Genomic DNA, 25,148 nt, shown 5'->3' with positions numbered 1-25,148 from the left:
ACCGAAAAACCGAAAAACCGAACCTTTTAGGCCCAAAAACCGCAAAACCGAAATTCCCAAAGCCCCCCTCCTTTACTGCTGGAAGATAACTGAAGTAAGACGAGCAGTGAAGCAAACAATCAGACAAGCACTTTGCTGTCCATAGAGTTAGGTCCTCCTCGAGTTATATATAGTACTTTTAAAGCTGAAAGTGATTACACAATTATTGTATGAAAACACCCGTCAAATATGAGATACAATGAATATATGAAGTTCATATACTTTTGAACTGCGGTATTAGATACGTATGATGGACGATCCTCGCAGTAGATAGCGCTATTTAGGCAATAGCGAAAATCAGACCTGAAAAAAAATCAGGCCTGTACGGGATTCGAACCACTGACCTCTGCGATACTAGTGCAGCGCTCTACCAATTGAGCTAACAAGCCAACTGAGAGCAGGCCGTTAAGTTGATTCGTAATAAACCCGTGAAAGTAATAAATGAGATACAATGAATATATGAAGTTCATATATTTTTGAACTGCGGTATTAGATACATATGATGGACGATCCTCGCAGTAGATAGCGCTATTTAGGCAATAGCGAAAATCAGACCTGAAAAAAATCAGGCCTGTACGGGATACGTACAGGCCTGATTACAATGTGAAAGTAATAAATGAGATACAATGAATATATGAACTTCATATATTCATTGTATCTCATTCATTACTTTCACGGGTTTATTACGAATCAACTTAACGGCCTGCTCTCAGTTGGCTTGTTACCTCAATTGGTAGAGCGCTGCACTAGTATCGCAGAGGTCAGTGGTTCGAATCCCGTACAGGCCTGATTTTTTTTTAATCAGGTCTGATTTTCGCTATTGCCTAAATAGCGCTATCTACTGCGAGGATCGTCCATCGTACGTATCTAATACCACAGTTCAAAAATATATGAACTTCATATATTCATTGTATCTCATTTACTAATTTCACGGGTTTATTACGAATCAACTTAACGGCCTGCTCTTAGTTGGCTTGTTAGCTCAATTGGTAGAGCGCTGCACTAGTATCGCAGAGGTAAGTGGTTCGAATCCCGTACAGGCCTGATTTTTTTCAGGTCTGATTTTCGCTATTGCCTAAATAGCGCTATCTACTGCGAGGATCGTCCATCATACGTACCCGTCAAATATGTTATTAGATAGGAAGAAATCAAAAGCTCAAATAATATTTTTGTTCAAGGTCTGTACGCAGTCTGTTGGGAATAGTGTATCCGTTGATCTATGTTCTTTTGTGTTGTGAATATTTTTACCGCTAATTCATGTTTTTTATGTTGATTAATGTCAATCATTGAACAATACTATTGATTTCTGTAACGCAAGGCCCTGTGGGGCTCCCACTTTTAATCGAGTATTCATTAAAACAAAATGGCTTGTTGTGTGCACTAAATAGCTTTTTTTTACAGAAACAGCTGAAAGAAATGCATTGAAACACCAACCATATCTCTTCAAGAGTAGTTTTCGTGCTAGCTAGCTACCAATGTTCATGAATACGGCAAGGTATAATCGGAAAAAGATATGGGTGCATTTTACTTTCGTGTTTAATCTAATTTTTTAGCAATAGAAAATTGTTGGATAAAACTTCAAAGAGAAGTTTAAAAGAGTTTTTTGAATTCAACGTCTTTTCTTAACTCAAAGAAAGAGGCTTGTTATCGACGCCATATTGCCAAACGAGTTGCATTTGTCGATGTTTAGTCTCGAATTTGTTTTGTCGTCCCAGAAAAATTTCCGTTATGCTTATAAATATGTAAAGATGGTTCCGTTGCTTGTGTATGTTAACAAACTTTAATAATTCGTGTGAAATGAAATTGACCATAACTGGTTGTTTCGGTTTCTTTATTTCTAGCTTGCTGATGCTGATAACGATTCAAGCCTCAACTTTACTCAAATGATATGGACATTTGATTGACACCCTGTCAATAAATAAGGTCAGCTTACGAGCTAGTCCTCGTTATTAGCATAGCGGCACGTCACTCCTTTGCCCGCGAGTCGTGTTGCTCAAGGGTTAAACTTATTCACGAGCAAAGTAACTCGTACTGAACTGTTGATAATGAATGACTTCCTGTGGGCGAAGTAAAGAGGAATTGTTTGTCGCACAGAGAAAACAATGATAATGTTCCAGGTGTTTTAATATATTTTCCTCTTATTCCAATTTCATACGGGGTGTACCTGACAAGTTAAAGCGACAAAAATAAGCTTTTTGCCATAACAGACAATTTTCTGAGTCTTTGTCGATTCGCAGAGTGACGCAGCCACCATCACAGCCTATGCGTTATGTGGTGTATCTTTGATGGCGATGACAGCCATAAGCGTGGACAGACTTCTCGCCCTGTTATTGGGGCTGAGATAGCGACAAATCGTAACTTTGAAGCGCATATACATCATCGTAGCTACCTTTTGGATTATATCTAGTGTCATTCTTTCATGCTACACATTAGATTACCATAAAGCCAGTTGGTATGGCCATATAGTTATATCATCTTGCCTTGTTATTTCAGTCGCCTCGTATATAAAAATTTCTAGGGGTCTCAGTCATCACCAACAACAGCCGAGCCAATCAAATACACTAAACATGGCGCGATACAAAAGGGTACTGTTCAGTGCACTGTGGGTATAGTTAGCATTGGTACTTTGTTATGTACCATACTTTATTGCACATAACACGAGAGTTTTATTCCATAAAGCTCATTTGTGGAAATCTATACACTTTATTTTCACATGTGATAAAAGCCTATACAGCCAATCAGAATGGCGTACAGCTCTTTCACGTCTCGAAGTATAATCAATCGAATTGCTTGAAAGAATTACACGGGCGCTCGCTTGCTCGTGCTCGCAAAATTTTTGCGTCTACTCACATGCTCGTATTCTCAGTTTAAAAGTGCTCGTGAAATTTGGCCTTTGCTCGATTTGCTTTATTGATATCGTACCTAGATTTCAAAACAAAAAAAAAATTTGTAAGTGCAGTTTTTCGTTCAGCACTTTATTCCCTTGATGTACATGTACTGCAATATTTTCCATTGCATTGAAAATGTGCAAAACTGTGTTCACTAGAAATTGAAATGAAGTACTTTAAATATAAGCTGGCATCTCAGATTGCAATTTCAATTTCAATAGTTTGATGCTTTCGAGTTTCCAGTTTTTTTCTTAGACCAATTGAAATCGTCAGCTTTTATTTTTCTTTATTTCTAGTTTACCGAGGTTGATAATGATCAGTCAAGTTTAAAGTTCATGCAGATGATATGGACATTTCAAAAGCACCCTATCAAATTAAGAGAGATGGTTTATGGCTCTTCTAAAAACGATACGATAGATGTCTCTATATCTGGCTTGCCTTTTATTGCTAATTCATACCATTTAGGGTATGAAAAAAGTAAGTTCTTCGATAAACGTGGTTACCCTGTTTCCGTCGTTCAAGCGTGTTACCACCGCGCTCAACTTATTGATCGACATTCAGCACTACAAACGTCCCATAAGGAAGATTCCGACCGCATTCCATTCACTCTCACGTTTCACCCTCACAACCACTCAGTTAAATCCATCATTCTTAAAAACTTTAAATTACTTCAAAACGATCCAGAGACAAGCACTATCTTTTCGCAGCCTCCGCTCATTTCATTCAAACGCGACAAAAACTTAGGCAATTTTTTGGTCAGAAGTTCTTTTCAGACTAATGAGCAACCAGGCACTTTTAAATGCGCTCGTGCACGATGCAAAACGTGTCCTTTCATTCACAACACTGATAAAATATCGGGACCTAAACGATCCATTAAGATCACCGATCACTTCCCGTGCACCTCCGCTAATGTAATCTATTGCATAACTTGCACTTATTTCAAAAAGATATACATCGGCGAAACAGGCAGAAGACTAGGTGACCGATTTCGAGAACACCTTCGAGACGTGGAAAGGAATGACAAGGACGCATCGAAACCAGTCGCTAGATATTTTAATTTACCTAATCATTCTAAGCAACATATGGCAATCTGCGGTCTTTCCTTGCACTTAGGTGGCACAGAAAGCCGTAAAAATCTTGAACAAAAGCTCATCTTTCAAACCGGCAGTCTAAATCCCACAGGGATCAATGAACGCTTTTCATTCCACTAATTTATTCATATTTTTCTCGTTGCCATGCACCCACCAATAACGTAGCTTCATTTTCTGCCTTTAAAAGCACACACAACCCACGAATCCTCTCTTCGCTCCGACGAAGGGCTAACGCTCGAAAAGTCAGCTTTTGTAATCATTACGGTGGCCAATTTACCATTTCAACTTTGTTGATATATCCAAATTATTTCGTTACTCCCACCGACGCAGCCCCAAACAGTTTCTTTCGAAACTATCAGCCTTTATTCATGAAAAAAGTAACTTTTTTAACACGGTAGACAGTTTCCTGAGAAATTTTAAATGCCAACCGATGTCAATTTTACAGTCGAGCTCGAAAGACAAAAAATATGATAGACTAGTAGGAAATAAATTGTTCATCGAGTCAGTGATACGATTGGAAAACGCATCCCTTTATTTTCCATCTCTATCAATTAATTGTCATGTTTACCTCCATATTGGGAAATAACTGTCAGCATTACCCAGCGAGAATCATTGATCGCTAAAGGCAATCACAGGAAGAAAAGTTCAGTAAATTTCCTTTTGCATGGAGGTTCACCTGATACGAAAGTATTTTCTTGGTCTTACATATTGTGTTCAAGACATTGGAACTGAGAAAACAAATTTGATCTAGGGTCTAGTTGGCTACCTTAGGCTTGTCATTATCAGGGATACTCACTATGAATTCGCTGGCAAAAGGAGGAGAATAAACAAGGAATGACAAAATAGTTGTAGAAAATGGTTTGCTGGCGTAATACTTTGCTTTTGTGGCAATTTCGTCTAAGGTACTGGTCGGATACGTAAAGATGACTGAAAAGCTGCAAAGCGCAATTAACTACACGGGTAAATTCGAATATTTTGAATAAATTCGCAGCTGCGACCACAATTTGAATTAAAACATTTTGATCCGTTTGTCAAACTCAGTTTATTCTAAGACCGAGAAAAATCGCCAGTTTAAATTATCTGTGAAACTTGCTGAGGCTGATAATGATTAATTTTCAATTCCGAAAAAATAATATGAACATTTGATTAGCATCCTGTCAGTGGAGGTTAATAACAGATGTCTCCATATTTTAGTATTTTTTCTCAACTGAGGTACCTCGCATGTTCCGGCCATTTTTTAACACAACAGAGAATTTTCTGACGCATTTTAAATGCTTAAACGCTGGTGAGGATTTTTAATTGTGGACATTGTTTAGGAAGTAGGGGTTTCAGTGAACGTTGGTAGGCGTATGCTGTTTGGACCTCATTTCTCGTTGCAATCATAGATAACTTGCCAGAAAAAGCGAAACGAACACAGAACAATGTCCCCAACAAATTTCATAAGAGGTGGAACACTGACCAAAACATTTGGAGAACTGCGATGCTCCCTTTTATTGTTGAGTGGGCCTAAGCAAGAATCAGTTTCTTTCGCAGCAGTTCACATTCTCCTCTCCATCACAGCATTTCTTGGCAATTTTCTTATCCTTGTTGCCCTTCACCGAGAATCTTCCCTTCATGCGCCGTCCAAACTCTTGTATCGTTGTCTGGCAACAACTGATCTGTTGGTTGGTCTTGTTACCCAGCCTCTCGTTGCTGCGACTTGGATTTCCGTGGTCCACGAACAATGGAATCTTTGTCGATACGCATATGACACCGCCTTCCTCACATCCGTAGCATTATGTGGAGTGTCGTTGATGACGATAACGGCCATAAGCGTGGATAGACTATTCGCCTTATTGTTGGGGCTGAGATACAGGCAAATTGTAACTTTGAAGCGCACATACATCATCTTAGCTACCTTTTGGATTGTATCTAGCGTCGCTGCTTTATGCTACATATTAGATTACCGTATAACCATTTGGTATACCTGTATAATTATACCATCTTGCCTTGTTATTTCATTCCTCTCGTATGTAAACATTTTTCGGGGTCTCAGTCATCATCGGGCTCAAGAACAAGATCATGGCCCACAACAGCCGAGCCAACCAAATGCACTGAACATGGCGCAATACAAAAAGGCAGTGTACAATGCTCTGTGGGTGCAGTTAGCGCTAGTAGTTTGCTATGCACCAAACTTAATCACGGGGGCAGTAGTAATCGGTGACGATATAACGTATTCATTAGACTCAGTAGTCATAAGGGGAGTAGCAGGTGTCTTTCTTTACTTTAACTCGACGTTAAACCCTTTCATTTACTGCTGGAAGATAAGTGAAGTAAGACAAGCAGTGAAACAGACAATCAGACAAGCGTTTTGCTGTCCATGGTTTTAGAGTTAGGTCCGCGGTTTCTTAGGGTACACTCTAATGGACAGTTTTCATAGCTTAGTAAAAACGTCACGATTAGTACCAGCCAGAGAGAACGCTCGTCAGATATGTTGTATGTTGGATAGGAAGAAATAAGAAACTTACGAAAAAATTGTTGGTGGAAGTCTGTACATAGTGCATAATGCTTATGAATTTTAGAGATGTATAATATTGCTTGACTAATGTTAGCAATTTGTAAGTGAACATATGGAATAAAATGGAAACTCCAAAAAACAAAAGGAATTGTCAAGTATGTTACTTAAAAGAAATTTCGTAGACGCATTCTTAAAGAGTAAACGCATGTGAGGAAGTCCTGAGATAAATGCTGCTGACGAAGTTAGAATCACAAAAGCCTTCGGCTATTTTTATAATTTCGAACGCGGTTGATAAATTTTTGTTCACAAAAGCATTAGGATGTAACTGCTCAAGAGAGAATGGGTAATCACACCAGAGAATCCAACAATTCGCTGGCTAAAGGAGGAGAATAAACAAAGAATAAAAGAAAATGTAGAAAACGGTTTGCTGGTGTAATTTTTAACGATGAGAGAAGAACTGCAAAGCGCAAATAAACTACTAAGGTAAACTTAAATATTTCCAAATATGTTCGCAGCTGTAATCAAAATTTGAATTTGAATAGTTTGATGCGTTCGGAGATTGTCAAAAATTTCTTTATTTATCTAAGACCGAGTAAAATCTCCAGTTCACATTATTTATTAAGCTTGCTGAGGCTGATAATGACATGAACTCTTGATTAGCATCCTGGAGGTGAAAGTTTAAAGGCAGATGTCTCCATATTTGCCTTTTAGTGTGTTTTTCTTAACTGAGGTACCTCGCAGGTTGCGGGCATTTTTTGACACAACATAGAATTTTCTGATACATTTTAAATGCTTAAACGCTGGCGAGGAATTCTGATTGTGGACTTTCTTTAGGAAGTATTCTTCGTGCTACTAATTCTAACTTTATCATAATTATATCTAGTCATAATCGAAGAGAGATATGCATACATTTTACTCTCATGTTAATTCTTCTTTAAACCATATTAAGGCAACGATTAAAAAAACTCAGCCATACTACACAACGAAACGTCTAATAAGAGATTTATTATCCAACGCGCCAAATTGTTGTTTCAGTACGGGCGAATTTCGTGGATATTTTCTAACCGGTTCTCTGGAGTACAAATACCGAGAGGTATTTGTACTCGTTTTGGGCGTTATTTGTACTCTACGAAGCACAGTTGGATAATAATACTAGTCACAATGTGTAAGTGTGTATATGATAAAATTTACAATCCCCGCTTTTTGTACAGTTATTTCAAAATCTCTCCATTTTCCGAAATTAAATGCAGTACTTTATCCTCTTCGCTCAGCTATGAATGATTTTCTGCCTGTGGAGACGGAGTTCAAATAAGATGTAAAACAACAATACAATCATAGATGTCTGTAAGTTTGACTGTAGATGCTAATTTATTCCTAGTTAACAATTGGTTCATGCTTTAGCGTGCACTATCGAGTTATGGAGCACGCGGGAAGTTTGGAGAGCACGAACAAAGCGTAAGAGTTGCCCGAGGCGATAGCCGAGGGCGACTCTAGCTTCTTGAGTGCTCTCCAAACTTCCCACGTGCTCCATAACTCGATAGTGCACTGCTGAAAGCATGAACCAATTGTTTTAGAACATAGCCGGTGGAATTGTGCATCAAAATCCGACGCGAAAAACGGACAACAATATCAGTTGAAGCGAATCGTGACGGCGCTGATGCAGAGTCTCCTTTTCCTTTGTTTTTCTCTTTTTCTGCCTCATTTAAGAACTCTAGCCCAAGGGAAAAGGTCGAAACATTGTATTCGTTTTCGGACTCGTAGGCCGAGTTTCTGTTTGTATCCATTATTGTCGCGAAATGTATTATTTTTCCCCGCGCTAGCAATGGCCGCTCGCTCGAAAAAAAAAAATTTCTGGCGAGGTCGGATTTGCTGACGCTATCAACGTACACTATCGGGATTTTGTGCACGCTTACGTACAATGAATTTGATTGCGCGACTCTGTTAGCTATGTTCTAAATTAAACTTAACCGATTAGACAAACACGTAATTGTGGCGCAGAATAGACTGCCGCCTTTATTATGAGACATTTAAAAAATAAACCAGAATAAGGTGTTACAAAATTATTTTTAGTCACGAGTTGTCTTCTCTTATCATAAATGAGGAACGTAAGGTAAATTATGAACTGTAAAACAGAAAAGGGATCGCCATCATTGTCATTTGAAAGCCATGTCGTGGGCGCATTTTTAAAGAGTCAACGCATTAGAGGAAGTCTTGAGGCGAATGTTGCTGATGAAAGGTAGAACCAGCTAATCCATCCTTTGATTTCTTCCTGGGAATGATAAATTGTATTTCACTTCAGTAGTAGTATGTCGTAATATAAGGAAAATTTATTAATGGTCCAGATAATGACAACGACAAGATTGAATAGCGTGCAGCTTGCTTTATAATATATCATTTTATGTTAGCTGCAAAACTGTGTTCATTAGAAATTTAAAAGAAATATTTTAATGTAAGCTGGCATCTCTGATTAAAATTTCAATTTCAATAGTTTAATGCTTTCGGAGACTGTACGAGTCCAGATTTTTCATAGATCAAGTAAAATCGTCAGCTTTTCTTTTTTTTTTATTTCTAGTTTACCGAGTTTGATAATATTCAAGTTTGAACTTCAAGCAGATGACATGGAAATTTGAAAAGCACCCTATCAAATAGAGAGGGATTGTTTGCCCTCTAGCAAGAAAAATTCAATAACTTTCCTTTTACATGAAAGTCACCTGATATGAAAGTATATTTCTCTTCTTATTGTGAACAAGACATTGGAAGAAAACAAATTGGATCAGATTAGGGTCTAGTACGCTACTTTTACCTTGTCATTGTCAGGAAACAAGCACAGAACAATGTCCACAACAAATTACAGAGGTAGCACACAGGCAAAAACAATTCGAGAACTGCTATGCTCCCCTTCCATGGCGGGTGAAACTCGACAAGAATCAGTTTCTTTTGCAGCAGTTAACATTCTCCTCTCCATCACAGCGTTTCTTGGCAATTTTCTTATCCTTGTTGCTCTCTACAAAGAATCTTTCCTTCATCCGCCGTCCAAACTCTTGTATCGATGTCTGGCAACAACTGATCTGTTGGTTGGTCTTTTTACCCAGCCTCTGGCTGCTACGACCTGGATTTTCGTGGTCCACGAACAATGGAATCTTTGTCAATACGCATATTACGCCGCCTTCCTCACATCCGTAGCATTATGTGCAGTGTCGTTAATGACGATAACGGCCATAAGCGTGGATAGACTATTCGCCTTATTGTTGGGGCTGAGATACAGACAAACTGTAACTTTGAAGCGCACATACATCATCTTAGCTACCTTTTGGATTGTATCTAGCGTCGCTGCTTTATGCTACATATTAGATTACCGTATAACCATTTGGTGTATCTATATAACTATACCATCTTGCCTTGTTATTTCATTCCTCTCGTATATAAACATTTTTCGGGGTCTCAGTCATCATCGGGCTCAAGTACAAGATCATGGCCCACAACAGCCGAGCCAACCAAATGCACTGAACATGGCGCGATACAAAAAGGCAGTGTACAGTTCACTGTGGGTGCAGTTAGCACTAGTAGTTTGCTATGCACCATACTTAATCATGGCGGCAGTAGTAATCGGTGACGATGAAACGTATTCATCAGACTCAGTAGGCATAGGGGGAGTAGCAGGTGTCTTGCTTTACTTTAACTCGACGTTAAACCCGTTCCTTTACTGCTGGAAGATAAGTGAAGTAAGACAAGCAGTGAAACAGACAATCAGACAAGCACTTTGCTGTCCATGGTTTTAGAGTTAGGTCCCCGGTTTCTTAAGGTACACTCCAATGGACAGTTTTCATAGCTTAGTAAAAACGTCACGATTAGTACCAGCCAGAGAGAACGCTCGTCAGATATGTTGTATGTTGGATATATAGGAAGAAATTAGAAACTTATCAAAAAATTGGAAGTCTGTGCATAGTACATAATGCTTATGAATTTTAGAGATGTATAATATTGCTTGACTAATGCTAGCAATGTGTAAATTAGCATATGGAATAAATTGGAAGTTACTGGTTCTTATAGAGTTCTTTTCACCGGATTTTTCTTTTTTTTCCCCACACTGATGATATTTATTAATCCTCCTTACTCAGCTCCGAATGAATTTCTACATAAGAAGACTGAGCTTTTAATAAGTTGTAGCATAACAATACTATCACATTTGTCCATGTGTTTGACTCTTGATACTAATTCATTCCTAGATTAAGTTGGCTGAACAGAGTTTTTGATACCTTTGTTTCTTTCACCATTTTCTCTAAAACCCTTGATCTCTTGGTCACCAAAATTGGCAGCAAGCAAGGTAGCAACACAAACTTTGTTTTTTCCATCAAATTTATCCCAATTCGTTCATTTTACTTCTCGATCAATGGATTATCTTGTTAACTTTAGCATTATAATAAAAACTTCATTATCAGAGGACAATTGCTAATAGAATCGCTTGAGATAATTACGACATGAAGAATTCAGTGAGCTGCCTTATACGTCAAAGCTTGTTTGATACCAAAATAATTTACTTGTGTTTTCGCGAACAAGACGTTGGAAGCGAAGAAATTGTATAACTACGATATAACAGGCAAACTTTGGCTTATCAATATCCAGGAAAATCACTAAGAATATTAATTTGTTGGCGAAAGGAGGAAAACAAATAAATAATGCAAACGAAAGCGGCAGAAAATTGTATGTTCGCGTCATTTTTTAGCTCTTCTTTTGTTTTGTTCTAGTTTTGTCGGAGACGAAACGGAGGTAAAAGAGCCACAAAATGTTACTAATTACACTGTTGAATTCGAATATGTTAAAGTAAATTTGCATGTGTCCTTGTTATTAGTTTTGCGTCGCTCTTTTGTCCACGAGTCGTGTTGCTCAAAGCCTCTAACTTATCATTCACGAGCGAAGTAACTCTTACTGAAGCCTCGATAATGGGCCCGTAGGCTAACCTAAGAGGGATTTTAGGTCGTACAGAGCAAACAGTAATTATGTTACAGGTGCTTTTATGTATTTGCTTCCTTTTCCAATTTTATACGGGGTGTACCTGACAAGTTAAAGCGACAATTTCTCTGACATTTTTCAAACGAATAAGCAATGATGGGGAAGTTATATGACTCAGTACGTAGGGAGCTCTTTTTTTAGTCGTCGTCGTTGTGTAGCTGTTTAGATCGAATATTTCTCAAAAAAGGAAAAAAAAAGAGGAATACAGAATAATGTCGACGGCAAATTTTACTGGGGTGGAACACAGACCAAGACATTTCAAGAACTGTATTGTTCCCCCTCTCTGGTTGGTGGGCTTCGACAAGAATTTTTTTAAATTTCTTTCTTGACAGTCAACATTGTCCTCTCCATCACAGCATTTCTTGGCAATTCTCTTATTCTTGTTGCCCGTCACAAAGAATCTTCCCTTCATCCGCAACAACTGATCTGTTGGTTGGTCTTGTTATCAAAGAAAGTTCCCTTATTCATATTGTATTTTCAAACAGTATTATAGCTGACGTGTTTTGTGCTTACCAAGGGATTTGACTTAAGTGCTAATTCGTATTTAAATTCAGCTTTGGTAATTGATTGATATAAACAGTTGAGAGCCGTCCACATATAATTGCTTAGTAGTTTAGCTGAGGTCGCTATTTGGAATAAAGAATTAAACAAATTTCGATTCCACGTTGGTTTAACATTAAGTTGAGAACTTTTTCCATTTTCAGCTTGCCGAGTCTGATAATTATTAGTGTCAACTTACCACACAAACAATATGGCACTTAATAAGATTCCTATCAACTTAAGTTGATCCAAGTAAAGAGGGTCTGTTTGTCGCACTGTGCAATGGGAGGAGAAATATTAAAAGATGTCTCTACAATTGCCCCTTATTGTTATTTCATACCTGGTGTAATTGACAAGTTCAATAGGCTAAATTTATATCTCATATCTAAGATAATCACTTACAATTTGTTGGCGAAAGGAGAAGAACAAATAGAAAATGTAAAAGAAAGAAACGGCAGCAATTCTTTGTTCTTTTGTTTTCACGCCACGTGCGAAATTTGCAAGAAGGTATCGCGCTTCATACATTCCTCATACAACACACCTAGTCGGCATATTTCGAACAATATCGACGACAACCTTCCCAAACAAGTGAAAATGTGTCAAATGCAGACTTTCGTGTTCTCGTTTTGACGCCACATTACCCGCTAGAGCCATTCCTCTTTAAACTCGGCCGTAGGGCAAGATGGCGGCCGATTTTCCGTATTTTGACTGGGCACAGAAAATTAAAGATTTGAGCAAATTAAAAAATTTTTGCACAGAAATACTCCAAAAAATACGCTTATTTCGTTAAGCGAAAAAAAAATTTCTGAGTTTAGGTGCACTTTAAAGTACCGGTGGGTATATACACAAGCAACGAAACCACTCTGCATATTCAAAAGCATTACGGACATTTTTCTGATGACAAAACAAGCTCGAGACTAAAGGTGAACCAATACAACTCGATAAGAAGTACCTCGAAACACTCTCACAAATTACTCTTCGAAGTTTTATCCAATACTTTTATATTGCTAAAAGAAGATTAATTAAACATGTATGCTTATCTTTCTTCAAATATGCCTTGTCGTATTCTTGATCATTGGTAGCTAATTCTCTTTAAATTCTACCTTACTTTTAGTTTTTTTCGTTAAAAAAGGCTTTCTAGTTTACACAACAAGCCATTTTGTGTTAATGATTACCCGATTAGAAGCAAGAGCCTCAGAGGGCTTTGCGTCACGTAAATCAACGTAAGGAAACATAAACTAAGGAAAATATTCACAACGTAACAAAACATAAATTAACGAGTAAAATATTCACAACAGACTATGTAAAAACCTTGAACAACAATATTTCTAATAACATACTTGACGTGACTTCATCACTCTCAGCATTGAGAGCACGAATAAAAATACAACTCGAGAAAGATCTAACTCCGCGCCGTGGACAGTAAAGTGCTTTTCTGATTGTCTGCCTCACTGCTTGTCTTACTTCACTGATCTTTCAGCAGTAAAGAAATGGATTTAACGTCGAGTTAATGTAAACGAAGAAAACTGCTACTTCCCTAATGACCACGCCCACTAACGACTACTGAAGCCCTACTTCCTTAGGAGAGTTCACGATTAGAATTCCCCACCATCGTTTACGCAGTTAAAATGCGTCGGAAGTTCTTTTTTGTGTCAGGAAACGCCCTCAACCTGCGAGATACCTTAGTTAAGAAATAAACTATAGGGTAGAAATGGAGACATCTGTCATTAAAATTTCATTGGCTGGATGCTTATCAAGTGTTCATATCATTTTTTAGGAGTCAGTTGAAATTTGAATCATTGCAGCCTTAGCAAGCAAAATAAACTATTTAAGCTGGCGATTGCACTCAGTCTCGGAAAAGTTGACTTTTTTTACAATTTCCGAACTCATCAAACTATTTAAATTCAAATTTTCGTCACAGCTACGAACTTGTTTTAAAATATTTGAATTTACCTGAGTATTTCAGTAATTGCGCTTTCGAGCTTTTCTCTCTCGGCTATGTTTCTGACTAGTACTTGAAACGAAATAGTTAACAAAAACATCGATTACGCCAGTAAACCATTTTCTGTTTCTACAATTTGTTTTTTTATTCTCTGGTTTTTCTCCTCCTTTCGCCGGCGAACTCACCAGTAGTGATTACCCCGGATAATGACAAGCCAAAGGTAGCCTAGTAGACCCTAGATCCGATTTGTTCACAATCAGACGAGTGAAATACCTTCGTGTTAGGTAAACTTTCATGTAAAAGGAAAGTTATTGAATTTTCTTCCTGTGATTCTCTACAGTGATGAGCGATTCTCGTTTGGTAATTTTGACAGTTATTTTCCATTATTGAAATAAACACAACTATTTATTGATCGAGGTGGTAAATAAAAGCCCGGGATAGGTTGTCAAAATTTATTACTGACTTGAAGAACAATTTATTACTTACTACTTTTTACCATTATTATCATAATTTATAAACCTTTGGTTTTGGTAAGCTCCGACTTTAGCAACTCTTAGCCACCTTTCAAGCTCGACTGTAAAATTACTGCATGCTTTATATTATGCACTGAAGAACGAATCAGTTCAGAAGCGCTAACAAAAGATGGTGTATTGTATTCGAGGTCATCCCTTCTTGGATTGCGAAACGCAATTGAAAGATACCTCAACAACCCGCCATTTAACAGGATAATTTCTATTTCAAAAGGTACAGATTTCCAAGTGTCAAACAAGCTCTTCCGGAGTCAAATAAAGCGAAACAAGCGCGAGAACAAAGGAAACACAGTACACGAAACACAAACCTCCAATTCAAGTACCTGATCTCCAAAACTTGCAGTCGTCAAATCCAGTCTGGGGAGACAATCCTTGGGGTCTTGTAGGGAATATCTGGCTTCATATAACCTTGTAGTGGTGTCGTTGAGGACGCGAAGGTCTACTACAGTTGACGAAGCAAAGCTTCCAGTTCTTGTTAGACGACAACGGACGGGAATACGTGTCAATGACCCATGACGAGGCTACTAGCCGCTTCTTACGGGCTTTACTACAGAACAGAGCATAGTCAAGGCTTCTCTATTTGTTAAATTTAACGAGTGTTTTCATACAATAATTGTGTAATCACTTTCAGTTTTAAAAGTATTATATATGAGTCGAGGAAGACTTAACTCCATAGACAGCAAAGTGCTTGTCTGATTGTCTGCTTCACTGCTTGTCTTACTTCACTTATCTCATCGCAATAAAGGAATGGGTTTAAAGTCGAGTTAAAGTAAACTAAGTCACCTGCTGCTCCCCTTAATACTAATAAGTGTGATGAATATGTTTTACTCTCAGCGATTACAATTGCCGCTATAAAGGATGGTGCATAGCAAACTACCAATGCTATCTGCACCCACAGTGCACTGAACACTGCTTTTTTGGCTCGGCTGTTGTTCAACAAGATCTTGTAATTGAGCCTGGTGATAACTGAGACCCCGAAAAATCTTCATACACCAGGCGACTAAAATAACAAGGCAAGATGGCATAACTATATGGCCATAACAAATGCGTATAGGCAATCTGATGTGTAGCATAAAGCAGTGACAGTAGATACAATCCAAAAGGTAGCTACAATGATATATGTGCGTTTCAAAGTTACAATTTATCTGGCACCCGCCCTAACAGCAGGGCGAGACGTCTGTCTACGCTTATGGCCGTTATCGTCATCAACGACACTCCACATAATGCACGGCTTGTGAGGAAGGTGGCGTCAAATGCGCATCGACAGAGATTCCATTGTTTGTGAACCAGAGGCATCCAAACAGTAGCATTGAGAGTGGGCGACTCATGGTTGAGATAGCAACAACAGGAAAAAATAGAGACATCAGTATTCAGTATTCAGTATATCAGTATTTTAACAGTGCGAAAGATACCCAACTCTTTTAAGATATTCGAATTGATTTACCTCTAAATAGCTTGATAAATTTGGATAAAGGCTGATAGTTTCTAAAGAAACTGTTAGGGGCTGCGCCAAGCCTGCATGTCTAGTATATGCCTTACTTAGCACTGATTTAAGATGTATCAAACACTGCTGTCATAATTTTACTATGGCATAAAAAAAACCTCTCTCCTCTGAGGCAAAATGTCTCAAACAGTGTAGATAGTTCGCGTAAATATGAAAAATTTCTTCCTTTGTTTATATTTTGCTTCCGAAAATCAATTTCGAGCCAGCGATCGAGCATGAAAAGAGAAATAATAACTTACCGTTTTCTGAAAAGGAGATTTTAAATGAAATTCTACCCAACACTACCACATTTCTTGAAGTTGAGAGGCAGTATTTAGGCTAGAAAATATTCTTCAGCGTTTCGTGACTTCATAAACAGTTGTTTTGTTTTTTTTGCTTAATGTCTTTTTGTAATTGCATCTGAAGACAGATATTGTTACCTTGACAGCACCTGCTAGGTCACGATCACGTAAAGCTGACTTTGTTTAATTACACTTACCCAGAAACTTGAATATTCGACGTGAAACGTTATTAAGTCGGAAACTATTTGAACGCAGACTTCGTAAATGACAGCCCATTACCGGCTTTTTTTCTTTGCGCCTCACATCCGACCAAAATTGGAAATGGAGACAATCACTCGACAGGTAGGAAATACCACAACCAAATTAATGCTTTCGGCCATTCCACTTATTTACCTTCAAAACTCAACCATGCCCTCCCATCAAGCTATTAACATTATTTAGGATTATCCCTCTAACAAATCATTCAGTTACGTGTATGAGGGCGTGATGGCACTTTTGTAATTATTTCCTCAATTTGACAGTATTTGGGATGAGGTAAAAGCTTGCTTGTTACATGTACACAAGCTTTCATGCATGCGGCAGGTGCTTGTACCCTAACATTCTTCCTGTGCCGTAGAATCTTCACAAACATTCTGTTTTAATAACAAAATCAAGAAGCTAGAGTCGCTCTCGGCTATCGCCTCGCGCGACTCTTACGCTTCTTTCGTGCTTAGCAACCTCCCGCGTGCATCATAACTCAATAGTGTACGCTGTGGTGTTTACCATTTGTTAAATATGTGCGCTTCAAAGCTACGATATGTTTGTATTTCAGCTCCAACAGCAAGGTAAGAGGTCTGTCCACGCTTAGCTTATGGCCGTCATAGTCAATAAATACACCAAACATATGCTTGTTATGAAAGTTGCCTCTGATGTGTATCGACAAAAAACCCATCGTTCACGAACCACAGACATCCCATACGTAGCAGCAAGAGACTGGCTAACAAGGTCAAACAACAGATCAGTCGCTGCCAGACAACGGTACAATATAACTCTATTGAAATGAAGAAAAAAAGGAGTATTTTTAGATGATAATGATGATGATGATGATGAACTTTATTCATGTGTCAATGTATTTAGCTGACGCTAATTGGGGACACAACGTAGATGAATAACGTAATTAATGATAAGAAATGAGCTATAGATTATATAACGTAAGAGATACAAATTACGCACGCGGAGCAACGTAGATGAATAACCTAATTAATTATAAGAAATAAGCTATAGATTATATAACCTAAGGTACAAATTACGCACGCGGAGCAATTGTTACCATTTATCAGTTCGGTAGGATCCTTACGTCTAATATGGAACTTAAACCTAGAGAGGCTACTAATTTCAGTGATTTTTTTTTTAGTTTGTTCCAGGGAAATGGTCCAAGATATCTAAGAGAGTGTTTACCATACAATACAGAATTAAACCTAGGCATATAAACATTTTGATTTCTTAAATTATATTTACAAGACTTAGGACTATAAATGTCACAAATGAAATCAGGAACTAGCCTATATTTAACCTTATACATAAGCATAACTATATCTTGCAATCTCCTATTAAGAAGGGTAGGTAGTTTAGCACGATCTAATAAGCTCATTTACGTTTCTGAATGTGAACTATAGACTATCCTCAGTGCTCGCTCTTGAATTCTTTCAACTTTCCTTGCATCCGACGCCCTACAGAAATGCCATATGAGATATGGCATAATAGCAGTTTTATATAGTAATAGTTTAGTCTCCGTAGTAACCAAGTTTCTCAACCTGGCGTGAACGCCCACCTTTTGACTGGCCTTCTTGCATAATTCGCTAATATGTTTGCTAAAAATTAGATTCTCGTCGAAGTTCACGCCCTCGTGTAATGCCTAACTGCGTGCCTGCGGTATTCTGAACCGAAGATCTACATGTCATTATGCGCACTTCATTATTTTGCGATTGAGTGATTGTAATGTGATCGTTATTTCGATTTCTTTTTTCTTTTATGCGTTATCTTGAAACGCAACACTCGGATTAAAGGTGAAAGCTACAAGAACCTTTTCGTCATAATGGTCTCCTGTAGCAACGGCATTCTGATCCCGGTCGAAACCCGATCAAAATAAGAGAATAAATTTGATTTTCTCCGGCTGTAATTTAAGTAAATTTGTCTTTGGCTAAAGATTGTTACTTTAAAGACACCTCTATGAGAAACAGTGATAATCATGGTTATGTTTGATTTTAAAAAAAAGTAAATTGATTTAAGGATTACTACATGATAAAAATGTTGATCTCGCTTACCGGCTGACTTGTAAACCGGCTCTTAAAGCAAACTGCCTACTTTTTGAAGCTGAAGTCTCTCCTAAATCTTTATTTGACTAACGCTGTTTTTAAAAAGAAAAGAAAAAAATCCCATCTCCTATCTACCTCTCAAGAACATGTTTCTATCCGTTTGCAATACGTTGTTTATCATCAGGAATGCTAACCAGAGACTCTCCTCTACTTTAATACATTTAGTAAAATGAGTTTTTTTTACTCGACTTCTCTTTAGCTGTTCTCGATGGAACTGAAACAAGTACATTGAACTTTTCTATGCGCGATAACTGCTCGTGCAATCACATATTATTATTTCTAACTTCAGCATAGTGCTTCTCTAATAGTCTGTTTTACCGCTTGTCTTATTTCACTAATCTTCCAGCAGTAAAGAAACGGGTTTAATCTCGAGTTGAAGTAAACAAAGATACCTGCTGCTCCCCTTAATACCACTAAGTGTGATGAATATCTTTTACTTTCAGCGATGACAATTGCCACTATAAAGTATGGTGCATAACAAACAATTAATGCTAACTGCACCCACAGTGCACTGTACACTGCCTTTTTGTATCGCGCCATATTCAGTGCATTTGTTTGGCTCGGCTGTTGTTGAACACGACCTTGCACTTCTGCCTGATGACGATTGAGAGTGCGGAAAATCTTTGTGTACGAGATGATTGTGATAACTAGGCAAGATGGTATAACTATATATTCATACCAATTCGTTATACGATGATATAAATTGATGAATAAAGCAGCGACAGTGGGTATCACCCACAGGGTAGCTGCAACGATGTATGTGCGTTTTAACGTTACAATTTGTCTGTATCTCATCCCCAACAACAGGGCGAGAAGTCTGTCCACGCTTATGGCCGTCATCGTCATCAAAGACGCTCCGCATAATGCATAGCTTGTTAGGTGGTATGCGTCCCTTGCGTATTGACAAAGACTCCAGTTTTCCTGAGCCAAGAATATCCAATAGGTAACATACAGAGGCTCACTAACAAGACCAACCAAAAGGTCAGTTATGGCCAGACTACGATACAACAGTTTGGACGGCGGATGAAGGGAAGATTCCTTTCGAAGGGCAACAAGGATAAGGGAATTGCCAAGAAAAGCAGTCACCGAGAGGAGAATATGCACCGCTGATAACGAAACTGATTCTTGTTGAAGCCCACCTACCAAAGAGGGGGAGCAATGCTCTTCTTGAAATGTTTGAGTATGTGATCCACCTCCTTTTAAATCTTTTGTCCTCATTATACGTTTTTCCTTGAAGTTATCTAAAAATTGCAACCAGCAAAATTTTCTTTAGACCACTCCTACGAAAAAAAAAAACCCTATACCTTGCTTTGATTTTAAAACCTAGAATATTGACTTCAAAAACATAGTTACCAGATTTCAAATGTAGGTGAAAACTGTCTGTTTGATTAAGATACATGTCACTTTTTATCCGATCGCATCGCTGTGTTTTGCATTTACTGTCACCCGTGAGAGGAACCAGTTTCTGCGTAACGAGCAGCTTATTAGATCCCTTCTAATTTCTCTGGACTTTTTCGCCATAATTGACATTTTACTTAAAAATCTTTATTAAAAAGAACAGAACGTAACCATAAGTAATATCAATAATTGTAAGTCTTGAATGGTGCGATCTTTTCGGTTATTGTTGTTGTTTTTTTTTTTTAACTATATGAAAGAGTGCGACGAACGTTCTACACCTGGAAAGCTTCTCCGCAAATTGTCTTCACATGAAAAAAACAAGAAGTTTTATTCCCAAATAAAGGTGTTTGCCAAACCTGCATGTCTGGTGCAGGTCTTACTTAGTATTTAAGACATACCAGGCATTTTTTGCACTGGTGTCATAATTTGACTATGGCATAAGCAAAAACTCTCTCTTCTGAAGCAAAATGTCTCAAACAATGCAGATAGTACGCGTAAATATAAAATATTTCTTCCTTTGTTTATAGCTTGCTTCCGAAAATCAATTTCTAGCGAGCGACCGAGCATGAAAAGAAAAATAATAACTTACCGTTTTCTGAAAAGGAGATTTTAAATGAAATTCTGCCTAAGACTACTACATTTGTTGAAGTCGAGAGACAATATTTAGGCTAGACAATATTCTCCAGCATTTCATAAACAATTGTTTTTTTTGTTTTTTTTAATGCCTTTTTGCAATTGAATCTGAAGAGAGATATTTTTTCCTTGACAGCACCTGCCAGGCCACGATCACGTAAACCTCACTCATTTTAATTACACTTACCCAGAAACGTCCTCAGCAACGTTCACTCATGTATTAAATAATGCTTATTCTGTTACAAGAGATACCAATTTCTTCCCAGTAGCTTTAAATATCACCATTTATGAATTTCAACAGGTAATGCTATGTCATATTATCCCGTCTATAAACTCTAAAAGATCCCTCCATAGATCCACTGAATATCTTTATTTTGCAGCATCATGAACGATAGAAATATTCTTTCCCGCAAGGAAGATTTTCTTGCAATTCATCTTTCATAATTGGTGAGGCAGGGATCTTTATCACCTAAAATTGTTCTGCGTCAAAACTACGTGTCTATCCCACTGGTTAACTTTAATTTTCGAATGAATTTGCACTACCAGGTAGAAATATAAAACTTTGTGCTTTTATGACCATCTCACGCCATAGTGCAAAAGCTACCAATACTAAGAAAAAGTGTCCTTGCTAGGATAAATAATAAATTGTTGGTATCAGCTTTCATTTAAAAAGACCTTTAAAATGATGATCAGCTTCAGGAAGCTGAGCTTGAATATTCGACATGAAACGGGTAAATCGGAAACTATTTGAACGCAGACTTCGTAAATGACAGCCCCTTACTGGGTTTTTTCTTTGCGCCTCATATCCGACGAAAATTGGAAACGGAGACAATTACTCGACAGGTACGAAATGCCACATAACCAAATTAATGCTTTAGGCTATTTCACTTATTTTCCTTTAAAATTCAACCATGCACTCCCGTGAAGCTATTAACATTATTTAGGATTATCCCTCTAAAAAGTCATTTCAGTCACGTGGGAGAGGGCAATCAAACATATAGGTGGTTTCAAAAAGGTTGTCTACGGACAATCTCTGGTTGAATCTCTAAAAATTAGATAACAAATGTCAAAAGCCCTTTAACTCCTGGACAAAGTCATTGTCCATTTGTTTGCTTTGCTGTTTGTCTTATCACCTATCTTCCAGCAGTAAAGAAACGGGTTTAGTGTCAAGTTAAAGAAAACTAAGCAACTTGCTATTTGCCTTAAGTGTCCCTGTCTGAGAAAGTGTTCCAGGGGCCAAAAGTGGTAGTCAACCGATTTGGCTGAAACTTAGCACAGAAGTTGAGTGTGACAAGATATTTCAAAAGCCTCTTTCGCTCACTTCTCTGACTGTTTGTTCTGGAGTTTCAGGAGGGGGTCCCATCTGTGGCCTATGGTGCACCAAGCATTCACCCTGCTAGGTGGCATTTTGAAAGTGTTATAAAACTTCATTGGTAAATTGTGCTGCCAAATGAATTTCACCATGGAATCTGCTATAGTGGGACTTTTACTTCATAAAAGTAACTTTGTTCTCAAACGATTAGACAGAGAGGGGTTTGGGGCTAAAGTTAGGTCAAATTTGAGGTCCCCTTCTCCGTTCCCCTGACTAGTTTCGAGCCTGCAATGCAGTCAGCCGCTCAAGCTGAAAGTAGCACCTTGTACGCACGGACGCACAGTCATAACCTATCAAATTTTGGTAATTCCACCACCTTTTTTCTGCTTGATGGGTTACTGTTTTTACTACCTTTTTCTATGAGTATGGGCTCCGCTAAAAATTGCAGCAAGGAATGTTTAATTTAGACTTCACCCACACTTCCAAACCTTAATTTGGTACCAAGATCCAAATAAACTGAAGGCAGTGTTTCTTGTTTTGAAATGCAGATGAAAAGTGTCTGTTTTGTAAAGATACATGTTACTTTTTATCTAATTGTATGGCTGGGTTTTGCTTTTATTTTAGAGAATCCAATTTCTCAGTAATTCGCAGCTTATACGATTCTGTAAAATTACCTAGACTGCTCCACCATAATGTATGTTTGCCTTAAAAATGAAAAAAAAAACAACAATAATAAATAAAGGAAACAAAATGCGATCGTTATTGCGATTTCCCATTCTTTTGTATGTTATCTTATAACGCTACACACGGATTTAAGGCAAAAGCTACAAGAACATTCCCATCATAATGGTCTCTTGTGACAACAGCATTGTGATCCTGGTCGAAACTTGATCGTTATAAGGGAATAAATTTGATTTTCTTCTGTTATAGTTTCTCAATAACATGTTTCTATCCGTTTGCAAGACGTTTGCAAGACGTTTTTTATCATAAGAATGCCAGCCAGAGACGTTTCTCTACTATAGTACAGTCAGTAAAATGAGTTTTTTATTTTCTCGACTTTTCCTTGGCTGTTCTCAATGGAACTGAAACGAGTACATTGAATTTTTCAATGCACGATTACTGCTCATGCAATCACATATTATCATTTCTAACCTCAGCATAGTGCATCTCTTATTGTCTGCTTTACCGCTTGTCTTACCTCACTAATCTTTCAGCAGTAAAGAAATGGGTTTAATGTCGAGTTAAGGTAAACTAAGACAACAGCTAGTTTCCATATTACTACTAAGTGTGACGAATGTGTTTTGCTGTCTGCGATTACAACTACCATCATTGAGTATGGTGCATAACAAATTACTAATGCTAACTGCACCGGCAAAGCACTGTACACTGCCTTTTTGTATCGGGCTATGTTCAGTGCATTCAGTTGGCCCGGCTGTTGTTGAAAACGACCTTCTACTTGTGCCTGATTACGATTAAGAGTGCGGAAAATCTTTGTATACGAGATGATTGTGATACCTAGGCAAAATGGTATAGATATATATACAGACCAATGCGTTATACGATGATCTAACTTGAAGCATGTAGCAGCGACAGTGGACATAACCCAGATAGTAGCTATAATGATGTATGTGCGTTTCAACGTTACAATTTGTCTGTATCTCAGCCCCAACAACAGGGCGAGAAGTCTGTCCACGCTTATGGCTGTCATCGTCATCAAAGACACTCCACATAATGCATAGCTTGCTATGTACGCTGCGTTGCTTGCGTATTGACAAAGACTCCAGTTTTCCTGAACCAAGAATATCCAATAAGTAACATAGAGAGGCTCACTAACAAGACCAACCAACAGGTCAGTTATGGCCAGACTACGATACAACAGTTTGGACGGCGGATGAAGGGAAGATTCCTTTCGAAGGGCAACAAGGATAAGGGAATTGCCAAGAAAAGCGGTCACCGAGAGGAGAATGTGCACCGCTAAGAACGAAACTGATTTTTGTTCAAGCCCATCCACCAAAGAGGGAGAGCATTGCTCTTCTTGAAATATTTGAAGTTGTGATCCACCTCCTTTTAAATCTATTGTCGTCATTATAGCGAAGCTTAGTAAACGTTCGTTTCCTTTTTCCTTGAATTTATCTAAAATTGCAACATGCAACATTTCTTTTAGAATACTCCTATGCACCAAAACCACCTATAACTTCCTTTGATTTTAAGATCCAGAATATTGACTTCAAAAACAGTTACCACATTTTAAATGTGGTTGAAAACTGTCTTTTTATGAAGATGCATATCACTTTTTATCCTATTGTATCGCTGTGTTTTGCATTTTTTGTCATCCTTGCGAGGAACCAGTTTCTGCGTAACTAGCAGCTTATTAGATTCCTTATAAGTTCTCTGGACTTTTTCGCCATAAGTTACATTTTACTTAAAAGTCTTTATTAAAAAGAACAGAACGTAACCATAAGTGATATCATTAATTGTAAGCCTTGAATGGTGCGATCTTTTCCTTTGTTTGTTTTTTCTATATGAAAGAGTGCTACCAAACTTCTACACCGGGAAAGCTTCTCAGCAAAGTGCCTTCACATGAAAAAAACAGGAAGTTTTATCATCTTATAAAGGTTTTTGCCAAACCTACATGTCTAGTGCAGGTCTTCCTTAGCATTTAAGACATACCAGACGTTTGTGAAACTGTGTCAGTTCTTATGGCATAAAAAAAGTATCTCTTTTGATGCAAAATGTCTCAAATAATGTAGATAATACGCGTAAATTTAAAATATTTCTTCCTTTATTTATATTCTGCTTCCGAAAATCAATTTCAAGCGAGCGATCGAGCTTAAAAAGAGAAATAATAACTTACCGTTTTCTGAAAAGGATATTTTAAATGAAATTCTACCCAACGTTATCACATTTCTTGAAGTTGAGAGACAGTATTTAGGCTAGAAAATGTTTTTTTAGCATTCCGTGACTTCATAAACAGTTGTTTTGTTTTGTTTTGTCTTTTTTTTTCTATGCCTTTTTGTAATTGCATCTGAAGAGAGACATTTTTTTCTTGACAGCACCCGCCAAGCCACGATCACGTAACTGACCTGCTTTGCTCAATTACAGTTACTCAGAAACTTGAATATTCGACAT

At 37.8% G+C, this 25,148-nt stretch overlaps 2 protein-coding genes and 1 pseudogene across 2 annotated transcripts; 1 reads left to right on the top strand and 2 right to left on the bottom strand.

Annotated features, from left to right (window-relative positions):
• Positions 1 to 7,449: 7,449 nt before the first annotated feature.
• On the top strand, positions 7,450 to 10,404 carry LOC148720971 (melanocyte-stimulating hormone receptor-like). The gene is made up of 2 exons (XM_088737758.1): positions 7,450 to 7,680; positions 7,787 to 10,404. The coding sequence occupies exon 2, from the start codon at positions 9,350 to 9,352 to the stop codon at positions 10,292 to 10,294; it is 945 nt and encodes a 314-aa protein (XP_088593884.1). The 5' UTR covers positions 7,450 to 7,680; positions 7,787 to 9,349; the 3' UTR covers positions 10,295 to 10,404.
• Positions 10,405 to 18,912: 8,508 nt separating this feature from the next.
• LOC148720970 (melanocortin receptor 5-like) lies at positions 18,913 to 19,894 on the bottom strand. The gene has a single exon (XM_088737713.1). It carries the CDS (start codon positions 19,892 to 19,894, stop codon positions 18,962 to 18,964), a length of 933 nt encoding a protein of 310 aa, XP_088593839.1. The 3' UTR covers positions 18,913 to 18,961.
• Positions 19,895 to 23,172: 3,278 nt separating this feature from the next.
• Positions 23,173 to 24,105, bottom strand: LOC148720969 (adenosine receptor A2a-like; annotated as a pseudogene).
• Between the last annotated feature and the right edge of the window lie 1,043 nt (positions 24,106 to 25,148).

The sequence above is a fragment of the Stylophora pistillata genome, chromosome 11, assembly GCF_964205215.1.
Source record: "Stylophora pistillata chromosome 11, jaStyPist1.2, whole genome shotgun sequence".
Classification (NCBI taxonomy): domain Eukaryota; kingdom Metazoa; phylum Cnidaria; class Anthozoa; order Scleractinia; family Pocilloporidae; genus Stylophora; species Stylophora pistillata.
The sequence above is the reverse complement of the archived record's forward strand: the minus strand, read 5'-3'. Positions and strand labels throughout refer to the sequence as shown.

Bases quoted from the DNA above. Each gene is read 5' to 3' on its own strand.
- LOC148720970 (XM_088737713.1), bottom strand. From the start codon at position 19,894: ATGAGGACAAAAGATTTAAAAGGAGGTGGATCACATACTCAAACATTT.
- LOC148720971 (XM_088737758.1), top strand. From the start codon at position 9,350: ATGTCCACAACAAATTACAGAGGTAGCACACAGGCAAAAACAATTCGA.